The sequence below is a fragment of the Toxotes jaculatrix genome, chromosome 15 (assembly GCF_017976425.1).
Source record: "Toxotes jaculatrix isolate fToxJac2 chromosome 15, fToxJac2.pri, whole genome shotgun sequence".
Lineage (NCBI taxonomy): Eukaryota > Metazoa > Chordata > Actinopteri > Toxotidae > Toxotes > Toxotes jaculatrix.
This window is the reverse complement of record NC_054408.1, coordinates 2,730,393-2,744,144: the sequence shown is the minus strand read 5'-3', so window position 1 is coordinate 2,744,144 and position 13,752 is coordinate 2,730,393. Positions and strand designations below refer to the sequence as shown.

Below are 13,752 nucleotides of genomic sequence, written 5' to 3'. Positions count from 1 at the left end.
GTGTTATTCCTTATTTTTATTGTTGTTAACAAATCCCAATGATCAAAACCACCAATGTGTTAGTACGTCTCTCAGTACTTTACAGCCTCCCTCCCCTGTCTGTCTGATTCACTCAGCCCTATATCTACTCATTCCTACTGGAGATGCAAACATTTACAAATGGCTCATAAATTAGTTTCCTTTTTTTTTAGTTAGTGTGTGCAAGCTTTTGCATTGTGAGCTCTAGTCAATTGTTACGGCAGCAGAGAAAGTCTTATAAAGGGAAATTAAAGTGCTCAAAGTAAACAACATCATGTTGTTTACCCATGTTTATGGTAATAAGAACCTATAAAATTACATAGGGAAAAAAAAGGTTTGGCTTACTGATGTGTTTTTGGATGACATGCTTGAGAAGTCATTGTTTGGAGACAGTCTGAAGGTGATTGAGTTTGTGCTGCATAGATTAGTTTTTGGTCTTTGGCTTCCTCTGTTATGTTTATGTGTTGTATATCTACACTGACACATATGCAGATATCAGTGGGGGTGCAGTTGTGTAACATCACTGTGCTTCATCCTCTTCTGCCAAAAGCCTCCTGTAACTTCTACCTGCGCACACATGTCTCTTTACACTTATGTCACTGGTGTTTATTTATAGTCATATGTTCTCTGTATGTAATTAGTTTGGCTGTTATTTTTTATTTATCAGATTAATGGTGCTTGAATATTTAAGAAAAAAAAAAACAAAAACAAAAACAGCAGATGGCTCCGACTTTAGCTGTTATGGTGATGACTCAGCTCAAAGTTTGGCAAACCACCAAGGTTACCAGTCTGGTTTCCACTGCTACACTGAAATATACACTGTGCTTCTAATTACCAGTTCGGTATGATAATGTTTATTTGCTGCGCTGACCATTTCTGCGTGGGGGAAAAAAAGTAGAGTGCAAGTTATTTATAGGATGCCTGCAAAGACAGTAGGCTGACGACAGTGGAATTCATTTGAATAAATATGAATTGCTGTCGTGCAGAGGATGATGTTTGTCGCCTCAGATTCAATCTTGTGTGTCCAAACCACAATACAGGGCAGCTGAGGTCTGGCAGCTTTGTGTTTCAGTCCACAGCTGGAAACACTGAAGCTGCACATGTCACCGACTCGCAGTGGAGACACGGTCGCTAAGTCGGCACTGTGATAACTTCACCAAGGCCCTTGTTTTGTCACCTCTGTGTAAACGTCCCTGAGCCTTCATAACAGCATCTCCGTCAGGACAAGATAAAAGGTTGCTAAGCAACTGGAACCTGGCAGCATGTTTCTTTCCTCCAATTAAAGAAAGAAACCTGCCCAACAGGGAGCAGAAATTCACTGATGAATCTACTAATTGCTTATGTCCACACAGACCAGATAATCTCTCTCACCATGCTGTTAGTGTAACAACTATGTCTCAATCAGATAATTTGGGGATTATGTCTGATACACATTTATCGACGACAGTTTCAAAGGCCAAATAACCAGTGTCTCTAATACTATATGGTATGGTTTATATGGGATATTACACATTTAATTGTTTGAGTCATTTTTTAAGCAAGCTTTTTCACCATGTTTCGACATCCCATAAAAAAAAAAAACACTTGGCTGAGAGAATAATCATCAGATTCATTAATAATGAAATCAATAATTAGTTACAGCTCTACTGACCATGAAACTTAAATGAATGCTTGGAGTTGGTGGGCAACCAAATTTTTTTATGGTTCTCTGAGTAGCAGGTATAGTAAATAAATACAAACCATACTGTGGATTTCTTTCCTTTGAAAACCAAGAAGTTTCCACCACGGTCAAACCACAAGGGAAATAAATTATGGAGTTTAAATCTGTCACTCGTATGTATTGATAGTCTTTGTATTGGTTTCCTTACCACTCCAATAGAGAAGTAGTTGTTGACGATGCTGTAGGGGACAGGGTCCCCCTTCTCCTCCTTGTCATCGGGGACGATATCTATGTTCCAGCGGTCGAGCACCACCTCAGTGCTGTGCTCGATGTCCCGGAGGAACTTCAACAAGCTGCCACCCTCGTAACCTGCCGAGAAAAGACAGAGAGGAAGGCACAGTGGGTAAAAACACAAGCAAATTCACAGGTTTGAGAGGGAGAAGTACACCCCAACTTCCAATCAATCAAAATTTTAATGCTACAGCACACAATAATATTTTAGGCAACAGTGTGCTTCCGTCTTTGAACGTAAACGGCAACTAAAGCCAGGTCTTCTCGCCCAGTAACAGTGCCCAGCCTCACTTATGTTCTGGAGTAAAACCCTGCAGCCAATCATTTGGGAGGCCTTCAGAGGAGAGTGGAGGCCGCCAGAGCAGCAGATTAAAGCCCATGATTTTGGAATGAGATGTTTAACAATCACGTCCAAGGCATGTCCACTTACTTTTGTCCAGCAGTGAACATGCGCAGCCACACCAATTCTCTAATCAATTCTCCACCATTATTCAGCAAATTCATTCAGAAAAATAATATCCTACAATTCTGTATCGCAGAAAAGTTTAAAAACTCGGAACGAGGAGAAAAAGATGTGATTTCTTTTATAACTGCAGAACCAAAATCTAAACTGGTACTTTTAACTGGTGAAATGGTGGATTATATGGATTCAAATATGAAACACAATGGCACTGATGAGGTTGCCATTTCACAGACACCACATCACACCTCCACCCCCCACACCTCCACCCCAGAACGGGGCCCGGGCCTGACAGCACCCCGGGGAGCCCTCTGGTTTTGCTCCACAGCTGACAGGCTACTTCAGCCAGGCATCTTAATAGCAATCAGCCGTTCCAAGGGTGTCACAAGGGCATGAGGCATTAATGAGAACCGTCACCTTGGCAGCATCATGTGTGAAATATGAGGCTGTTTGCATAAACACATTTTCTGACATACTCATGCTCTTAAGGTGTAACCTCACTTTCAGAGGGAGCATTTCATTAGCACTGAATACAAAGCACAGCTGAAGATGGAAATGTGGCTAGTTTTGCAGGTGCACTGCCATGAAACTATTTGCCGGATTGAAAATCTGAGCTGATGATGCCACAAGATGAAAAGTCGGAGGATCAAAGTCACTGAAATCTATCCTGAAGCAAATGTCACAGTAATCTATCTAATGGATGCTGAGGCATTTCACTCAAAAGTCCAGCAAGTTGATCCTCCGCCAACCATGAATGTTTGTATGAAAAATTAATCGCCAACTATTTTTGATTTATCGGTTTAGTAATTTCTTTTTAAACATAAATGCCAAACATGTTGGTTCCAGCTTTCTATAAGTAAAGATTTTAACTTTGGGTCTGTTAGTCCGACAAAAAGAAGACATCTGGGGATGAACTGGGACATTATGATGAGCTTTTTTTGAGAAAACAGTTGTTTGCCAATTGAAAATAATTGGAAAACAGCTGTTAGATGCAGCTCTAGTCTGAACCGAAGTGGTGGGCCAACCAACTGACCGATCCTGTCATCCCTAGAGCCACAACGCTAGCATGGCTAAAAACTGCCTGTTCATCACCTCACACAGGTCTGCCTCGCTCACACTGTCTGCCAAAGTAAATATTCATTAAGCTAAATGGCTGCAGAGGCTGCGCCTCCTTCACCTCAGTGTTTCTTTCTCAGAAAGATGATCTCTTTAACAAAAGTCCCAAAGCCCGCTGGACCTGGCAGCTTATTGACAGAATATCATTCATAAGCCTGGTTAAGTGCCCTGCTGGTTCTCCAAGAAGCAACAGTCAAGCCGTCATAACCAGCCATTCTAATTACAGGCCCTTAGTACTGCAACAAATCAATGGCTGGCAGAGGATTTACAGCACAAGTGCTTTGCATATTAACGGTTTTTAATTTGACACATAAGAGCTCCCGCACTCCTCTCCCCATCTTTCATTTCCCAAAAACGTGCACTCACTCATTTCCGCTTTACGTACCTTACTATGCTCCGAGAGCCTTCCTGAAAACAAACTCATCTTTTAAGCACTAAAATGAAACCGCAGGGTCTGGACTGATGTGAAGTCATTCAACTACACATTTAAAGTCTGCTCCAGGCTGAACATTTACAGATAATCACACTTATTTTCCTTTCACCTGAAATACTAGAGTGAAAATAGAAATTTATAAATGAATGTTGTTCAACTTTATGTTCCAGTTTTTCTATTCAACACCTTAACATCATCATTTCCTCTTTGATTTCCTCTTCAGTCGCTTTGAGGTTAGAAAAATCATCTAATTTCTCTCTGTCTTACAATATTATATATTTCTCTATCAGCTTTTCCCAGATCTTCATTTAAGCCATTTGATATTTACACAACATGAAATATTCAGCCCAAGACTCCATGTATTTTTTTGTCCCAGCAAACGGAAATATTTGAGATTTTACACACTATTCTCCTGTCTTCAGCCTCACGTATTCGTTCATCAAATTGAAAATAAAGTTCTTGTATTTGAACAATGTTCAGCTGCATAGCACAAGTCTGTAATAGCTGAGCTGTCGGTGGTTTTAAGAGAAGCATCGAGGCCTCTTCTCTTAATTTAATTATAGGTTACTGTCTATTATTTCTCCACTAGATGGTTTTGCAACTTAATCCAAAAGTAAATTTAGATCCCACGTCTCTTAAACACTCGGTTTTAGAAGGGAAAGTGTATCATGGGCCATCAAGCAAAACTAAATTGTGACAACATGAAAAGTTCACAACCTGTTACAAAATCAGTTATTGCAGGTATTGAGTTTCATAAATGTTTAAGCAGAGATGTACATACTGTGAAAGATTACACACACACACACACACACACACACACACACACACACACACACACACACACACACACACACACACACACACACACACACACACACACACACACAGATGACTGAGCATGTGCCTCGCCTCACCTCCTCCCCAGCGTAAGCACCGTGCCAGGTCGTTCCCTGTGCCCAGAGGGAGGATGGCCACTGGGGGGTGCCTGGCAAAGTTGGCTTTATCTGCAAGACAAACAGGTCGATGTTACATTTGGTTGTTTGAACAGACCTTGAAACAACTGTTTTAAGCCCAACGGGATGAATTAAAGGAAATGTTGGATTTTAGTAAAGCTCCGGTTTCATTTTTGTTGCTTCTGCCAATGAACCTAAAGGTTACGACAAACTGGGGTTTGTTTACAACCTGTGTTATCTGCTGACTGTTCATATTTGTTGCCCCGACAGACTTAATTTTACTGATGACACAGCGTTTCCAGATCTTAGCAACTACAGTTCAGTATTATCACAACAGAAAAAAATGCTCGGGGCTGTAAAACCACAAGGTTACATTTGTGATAAACTGGAAAGATCCTTTAAAGACACTGCAGTCAGAATCCTGTCATGACACAAACTGTGTGTAAACATATCAGCGTACCTATACAGTCGAGGATCCAGCCCACAGTGCCATCACCCCCACAGGCAAGCACCCGGAACTCAGGGACATCGTGGAAAAAGTTGAGCCTAAGAAAACAGAGGATCAGGTAGATTTAACCAACATGAGCAGAGACAAGTGTTTTATAAAGGTATTTTATTCAGTGTCAGTGTCAAAGTGTATTAAGAATGCTTTCTACATGTGACTGATCCACTGATTGGATTTCATAATGGATAATACAGAATGATTTAATGCAGTGACGGGCAGAGAGACATAGAGAAAGACAGAGGAAAAGAGAGAGAGAGAGAGAGAGAGGGAGAGCTTAATCACCATGTGCCCTCTCCAGCTGTGTTCACTCCTCTCGTCTCCCTCGAAACCACAGTCACAGAGTGCGTGCCCTTCAAAGGGACTTTTAATGTGCGTTGGGACAAAGGTGTCGACAGTAGCTTTCATCTGTCTCCGTCATGAGACAGCTGCATACAGGGCACCGACCCCTTTCACACCGACCACCTGGTCCTGCACAGTAACAGCCCACAGACCCTCCAAACCGTGCCTGCATTTTAAAAATGAACAGGACAATAGGACAACGAAGCGAAGAGCTACGCAGGGCTACAGGTAGAGTGGACAACAGCGATGTGGAGGCACTGATAAGTTCTAATCTCTTGTTATATATAAAATGCTAAATATTTGTTAAGACGTATTAAGACGGCACTGATTAACATCTTCATTAGGAACCATTGAGCTTGGGGTTGAGTCCTACAGACAGACGTACTGAAATACAGACTTTAGCCAAATCCCCCTGAGTCATTTGAATGGGAAGAGGCTGTCAGTGAAGAGGAGGTGCCCGTACTGGGTGCTTCTGCGTGACAGTTCAGCTGGACTTCCTGGTTTTGATTTCATGTCTCATTAGAACCTGAAACAACAGCGATGCCAGCTTTATTCTTCTAAGTGAAAACAACCTAAACACAAGCTCCCAAACAGCCTCCTCAGTTTTTGCTCTGAGGTTCTCAGTGGTCCACTCAAACGAAAGTAGGCGGTGGATTATTTCTGGATCAGGTCAGATGATGTAGAGGCCACGAGGCAGACAGCCCTCTCTCATGGCCATGCAGAGGAACTACACCGACACGCACTGTCTGTGGGGACATTTTCACAACACGGAGCTGTGTTTCACATCCAGCCAACACCCGTCTGTGTTAGCATAAAATTTTAATTAAGCCACGTAATCCTGACTTGTTTGTGGGCTGCGCTTTATGTGTGACATCTGAGGAGAGACGTGCACCAGCAAAGAGCCAAACAGAGGTTTACATTAATGGAAGGGCTGAAACGACGTCCGTAATGACTGGAAGTACAGCGAGCTAATTGCATTCCCTAAACAAATTTCTCAGAGTGAGCTGTCTCTCACCTCAGAGCCTGCTGAGCCTGTTGCTATGGAGCCCATGGTAACAGTTGTGGAGAGTTCAGCCGAGAGCAGGTTAACCCTCTACATGACAACAGACCTTCATTCAGCCCCGTGTGTTTATGTTCGCTGCAAACCGTAGAGCCTCTCTCCTCCTCTTAGCAGCACCAACACAACTCTCCCACCGCTCAGCAGTGACAGTGTTACATCACCTCGTTTAAGACATGAAAAGGCCCCAGCACTCATGCTGGTGTTACTGGAATAATAGACCATGTGCACTTGAAAAGATGGAGTTGAAACACGACAAAGAAGCTTCTTTATTAATAATTACATAATTACTGTAAGACCCAATCACGACAAAATGTTCTCAGGAAGGCCGGAGCACCGAAAACATTAAATGATGAACAGAAGGCGACAGTAAAACTGAGGATGAGCAAAAGGGACAAATACTAATTTTTGACCAATTATCATAGTAATAATAAGTGATGACACTCCGGGGAAGCCAATTCACCAAACAGGTAAAGATGAATTGTTACTTCCACTGAACAAACACTCAGCTTTGTTTCACCCAGTTTTACAGCAGCTGAGTTTGATGGTTTTACCAAAGATTAAATTCCAAAAGGCTGACCGAGAGAGAGAGAGAGAGAGAGAGAGAGAGAGAGAGAGAGAGAGAGAGAGAGAGTGAAAGGATGGTGGAGGGAGAGCTTCACCTTCAAGGTAAAACATTTACGCTGCTTGTGCTGCGTAGGGCGTTTTTCTTCCGTGAATGGACAGAAGGCACAACAGCATTCATTTCAAAGTACAAGCTGTGCTCAGCTCTGACGTATGTACGAGTGTGTGCATGTGTGTGTGTGTGTGTGTCATGAGGTCAAATGCACACTAAGGCAGTAATGCAGTGTTCCCATTCCCCTTCACTGACCTCCACAGCGGGTTAGTTTGACATGAAGGAAAGAGGTGGTTGAACAGCACAGCTCCCTGACTGAGCAGTGACCAACTGTACTTGTGCTTTATATTCATGATGTTCTCCTGATGCAGCTTAAAGTCACTGTAAAATGAATCACTAGCACGCCTGCTTTCATCCATTAATAAATGATAGCTTTAGTTCTTTGTGTCTGGCTCTTTATATCAATTCTTTATCCACTGAAAGACGACATTTGCCTACTCTTTAATGTACTCTAATGGGCTCAGGCAGACACGTGTCTTCCCCCAAAAGACCTAACAGGATCAATCTTTCATCAGACGCGTGCAGCAACACTACTCACTACACACTACAATTAAAATACTGATATTTGTTTCATATCTTTAAAGTAAACAAGTGTAAAAACAGGGAAACAGGAAACAAAAGTACGCCTTCTTCATATTTACATGTCAACTTGACGACACTGTGATTGCTGAGGACTATGTTATACACAGTGTCCTGGGACAGAAATGGTTCTGTCACATAAAGAAAAGGCAGTGGCAGGATGAATGCAGCAGACTTACCCCACCATCGGTCCCTCTCGCTCCAAACTGTACACCTGCCGGGGGTTTAGAAGGTACCGGAACTTCCTCAGTACCCTGGAAAAAGAGAGCGACAGAGTGAAATACAGGCAGAAACTTTAGAATACAGCGACCAGCATAAGCAATATGACAATTACTGCATCAGACTTCATCACAAGCTGTGTCAGATTGTACAATATCAATGCGGAGGTGAGTCGGACTGTGTGATAAATACATGGTGCTTGCCATGTTGCATCAGCTACTGTATTCTGCATCATTTCACTGTATTTTCGGATTGTGTCACAATTCATTCAGTCATTGATTCATTCATTCTCTAACTGCTTTGTCATCGTTCATTCACTGTCTTTTTCATTTCAGATCGTACCACTCCCACCAACCCTGCAGTTACCTGAGGCCTTTCTGACTTTGCAGTCACCTGATTCCCCACGCCCATACGCTCACGTGTTCCCCTCCCATTTACAAACCTTTGACTTGCACTAACTCTACTCTGCCAGACTATCGTACCGTCTCCGCTGTATCATTTAAGCCTTTTTTGTATATACCTGTCTTTGCATGCCACTTTTTAACGTCCTGCATGTTTGTGGACTTTGCCTTTCGCCTGCTCCCTTTTTTGGTCCTGTTCTCTTTTTGCCCAGTGTCTGGTGCCTGCTAACTTCACCCCTCGCCTAACCCCCCCCCCACCTGCTCTTTCCCGTTTCATGGAACAGTGTGCTCATGAAAAATCACGCCAGTGTAAGCATCGCATAGTTTCAATGAATCTTCTGTATCGCACACATCTTAAATAATCAGCTGGTGCTGCAGTTTCTATACAGAAATAATCAGAAAAAAAATCATCTCCGAGTTTCAGGAACAAGAGGCCTGATACGAAAGAGAGAGAGAGGTGGAGAGTCACTCCTCCATCTATGATCTTTTTGCTCTCACAAACTGTAAATGTGTTAGCGAGCTGCACGTCGACATAGCGGTTTCCTGTAACCTTGTGAGAGTTACGTAAAGTGTTCACTGACACCTGCACAATCATCTTCATGCACATTTCATGTAGGTGATTTTACTACCTGTCTGACAGGAGACCAGTTTGTGTATCTCACTTTGTCTGCTTAAATGGTGCTGAAGTCGTCAGTTAAACTATGAAAAAAACTTTTTCAGTTTCAGTTTTCTCTCAGACAAAAATAGAACAATGCGGCCGCAGGTTTCCTGTTCAAAACGGTTTCTTTTTTGTTCTTGTAATGTCTATTAATAGAGGATAATTTCCTTTCTAATGGTAATAAAGAGCATGTTGCTATGGTAATGTGTCAGGCTGAGGCAGAGCAACAGGGTGTGATTGGTCTCTGTAGTGAAGTAGGTGGGGAGAAAAGCAACAATGAAGACATGACATTTATTTACCACTTTTACAGCCGTCTTCGTCTTTAAATTACAGCATTCAGCATTTGGTGCCTCCAAAGGGGGCTGGTTACCACTAAGTCCACATTCTGTGTGTGATTCTGTAGTTCACTTCCTCAGAACATCCACCAGAGGAAGATACTCTGCTTCATATTTAAATTATCTTAAAGGCTCACAACCTAAAATTCTTGTTTCCTGTTGCAAGAAGACAATAATCACCTCAGCCCATGGTAAAAAAAAAAAAAAAAAAAAAAGTCCTTCTGCCCAGAAAATGCTTCAATTAATCAAAAGTGGGGCAAAAGAATGAGCTGCTGGCTGATCATGTGAATAATATAATGTCATGTAAATAAATAAAATTTTAAAAATAAATAAATCAGTGGTTTAATCTGATGTTTGTTGATGTTTGTTTTTGTTTCTGCTAAGCGTAATTTTTTTACTAATAAACCCAAAAACCTACAAATGAATATCACTAAAGTCCAGAATTTATTCTGAAAAAGTGAATCCAAAAACTAAAGAGCCTGACTTGACTTACAAACCAATCAGGTGTCAAATAACTGTAAAAACTGTTAAAGTATAAAAAGTGGAGCAGACCACACGCCCACTTACCGCTCCCCCTGCCTCCCTCCACTCTTGGGATTGACCAGGACCAGGAGCGGATGAGTACCTGGGAGAGGGGTGATCTGGGACAAGGAAGCAAAAACAGACTCAGGCATCTGAAAACCAGCTTTGTGTCGTCACTTCAACAACCTGCAGGATGGAGGACGGATCGCTGCTGGGTGACATACCTGAAGTGCCTGTCCGTCCCCAGGGGAGAATTTGAAAGTCTGATTGGTGTCGTCAGGGCTGGTGCTGGGAGGCGACTCCCCCTCACCACGCTTCACCACAGAATGACGGTCCTGAGAAAGGAGGAAGACTGATGGACTGACCGAGGCTCTTATTTATATTATACTCCGATCCTTTACCACAGGATACAAGAAGCAGAAAGCTGTGCACTCAGGCTTATCGTGATTTATAGATACCTATTAACATACAAGCACTTTCCCTATATAAATCAAAAATTAACTTCAAACGTTCTGCAGGTGCATGAGTCTTGTGTTGAGTCTCTTCACACAACCTTGACAAATGGCATATTGTTTGAAAGGTCTAAGTCTCCTGAGCCCCATATCACTGCAACAGCTCAACAGCTGTTGATACACAATTGGTTCAGACTTGTGGCTACGGCTCCAAACAAAAGTTACTGCTACAGGATTTATACTCCCTTATCTCAATAAAATGATCCAATTTAGTTGCTAAATTTAGTTGAAACTGTTTTACTAAACTTTATGATCAGTTTGGAGGCTGCAGTTTTTGGTGCTATTGACCTGCGTTGCATTACAGTGGCAGGTGTTTCTATTATTTTGTCCACCACATTCATCTCGATGAGTGTAGGCTAAATAACAGAAACACCTCTCAGCAGCCTCCATTAAATTAAATCCTCACCTAAACAGCTTCACCAAAAACTGAACATGATAACCTTCATGAATATTGCACTGCATGAGGTTTAGCTATAGATGTACCTAATAAACTGGCAAATGAGTGTATATTTCAAAATAATTTTTCTATGAATATTTCGATAAACTATTGGAATCCATTACATCCATTGTTATCAAGGAACCTGTGAACCTTTTTAAAGCAACCCTCGAATCCTTCTGTATGAGCACAACAGTCGGTTCATGTGCTCGGAAAACTATATTTTTTTGGTGAATTATTTCTTCTACTGTCGTGTGTGTGTGTAGCGTTGTAGACGGACAGCAGAGAAGAGCATCCTCACCAAGACAACGGGGCAGATGTACGAGGGCAACAGAGTGTGGTCCCTCAAGGCTCCTCCATCGCACTCGGGCTTCACATTAGATGCACACTTATTATGGAGCTACAGGGGAGAGGAGAAGCAGAAACATAAGAACTGTGGGCGTAATCCATCTGTGAGAATATCAAATGTTACCAGTACAAAACGCTGCACTTCTGAGGTGCTTCTCCTGACGGGATATATGTACCGACAGTCTGAGAGGCCATTCAGCATCAATCAAAAAGTTATGTGTTTGTGTTTCTGTGCAGAATGTTTTTTAATGTTGAGAAGAGAGCGAGTGCTTTGAGAACTTGAGTGCCTTGACAGCAGGATTACTGTTGAGCAAACTCCAAGTCGGTGGTGACATCTAGTGGATGTGAAAAGCACAGACAAGTGATATGTGTGAAGGTGTTTTGGCTACTTGTATTAATGGCATTATGGGGACATGAAGTCGTTCACACTGTGGGGACTTGTCTCATATTTGGAGACAAACGGCCGATGAAGTATGAAGTAAATCGTTAAGGATTAGGATTTATGGCAGGACTGTTAGCTGTACAGCTGTGTGCATCTAATAAACTGGCAACTGGGTGCAAGTCAGTGCACTGTCCCAATGCGTGTTAGAGTGAGAGAGCCACACTTTACTATGGTCATATTTCATTATGTTTACGTGTTTAATACATAACGCACCAGGAGAACGGTGAACAACAAAAATAACACTAATACTCCAGAAGGAATCTATTCATACTACTGTGTACTCATAGGTTAGTCTGGAATATGGCCGCTGCAGATTAAAGTGGTACCTGGTAAGAGTTCACCTGTGTGTACATAAGGCAGTAACTCACAGTGATCTGACACCACACACAGTGCAGGCCCGTCAGGCCTTGGTAGCACTTGATGCTTCGGTGACAGCGGTCGCACTTGGTAGGAGAGTTACCCTCCATCCATACATGCTGCATAGCCTGCAGGGGGAGACAGAGAGCACAGACTGAACATTTTCAGCATTTTAATCAGACAGAACAGCTGAGACGCTTGATTGCTTTGCTAAATAAAAAGCAAACTACAAACATTTTGCTAGAGCTTTGTCGCACACAATGCACAGATGATTTTGTCCTTGTGTAACTTCAATGGAAGTAAAAGCAGTTTTCTTTTTTAGCAAAGTAAACACACCTACAGGCTTAAGGGCTGACACCACCAATCATTTTCACTTTTGTTTAATCTGAAGATTTTTTACAATTCATTGTTTGAAAATAGTGAAAAATGTAAGTTCAAGAAGCCAAATGAAAAGAAGCCTGAATAACAGACAATTTGCAATGATCTAAAACAGAGAAAGAGTGGAAACAGCAGATGACTGGAGGTTTTGCTTGATAAATGACTAATCAACTACCAAAAGTGATGCATAAATTAGATGTAAACATATAAATAAAATCAAAATGAAAGCCAACTATTGACAGGAGCGAGTCTTTGCCGGAGGCCTGACAGTGAGTTTTGGTCGTGACCCAGGACTGAATGGAAGCACAAAGCTCTACAGATCGTAATCATCATGTGACCTGAGCCAGAGAGATCACTCTCCACTGTCTAATCACGTCACCGTGAGAATACACAGGACGTTAACCAGATAAGAAGCCTTGCATGACCTCACAGCCCATCCCATGATCCTCGCCGCTCTGTTAAACAGGACTACGAGTCAGTGGGAATCTGCCCAACAGGCTGGACAGCGTTCCTGTCTCATTACCCTGCAGCACCAGTCCATGTTACCAGCATGGCATTTCATGTGCAGAATGAAGCCTTTTCCTGCGTCGTGTTTGCACTTACGTTGGTGTGTCTACGTGACTTGGCGTAGGTGCTGATGCAGGCAGCGATGTCTTTGGACACACAGCGCTCGTGCACTGTGTACTTGCATACTGAAGGAAAACAACAGGAGAGAGCAGTTGGTAGGACTCTTCACATCACAGACCGGCCTCAACAACGGCTGACACATTCCTCATTTTTCATGTTTAACCACATTTTAAACTTCATATTGGTCCTCTCTCATCTCAATAACTGCGACTAAAAACACAGAATTTAATAAAAGGTTAACCACATTAGAGATCATCTCAGACAGTAAGTGAGTACTTGCATTCAGCAGTGACAACAACATCAACCTCGAGAGCTGCTCCCTGGCAGAATTCAATCAGTAATGAAATTACACATAATGGCATTGTCAACGTTTTTTCATGCTGACTGTGAGGATGTTTAATTGAAAAACAGCACTGACTCAGAGGCACTC

General features: G+C 42.3%; 1 protein-coding gene across 2 annotated transcripts in view; it reads right to left on the bottom strand.

The window, feature by feature from the left end:
• Positions 1–13,752, bottom strand: part of LOC121194290 (diacylglycerol kinase beta) — a 77,063-nt gene that overhangs the window by 34,015 nt on the left and 29,296 nt on the right. For both annotated transcript variants that reach the window (XM_041057076.1, XM_041057075.1), the window contains 9 exons: positions 13,299–13,387; positions 12,329–12,445; positions 11,472–11,570; positions 10,447–10,557; positions 10,268–10,341; positions 8,267–8,341; positions 5,392–5,477; positions 4,893–4,982; positions 1,887–2,047 (listed from right to left, as the gene is read on the bottom strand). In XM_041057076.1, the coding sequence (XP_040913010.1) occupies positions 1,887–2,047; positions 4,893–4,982; positions 5,392–5,477; positions 8,267–8,341; positions 10,268–10,341; positions 10,447–10,557; positions 11,472–11,570; positions 12,329–12,445; positions 13,299–13,387 (902 nt within the window). The remainder of the gene's footprint in view (positions 1–1,886; positions 2,048–4,892; positions 4,983–5,391; positions 5,478–8,266; positions 8,342–10,267; positions 10,342–10,446; positions 10,558–11,471; positions 11,571–12,328; positions 12,446–13,298; positions 13,388–13,752) is intronic.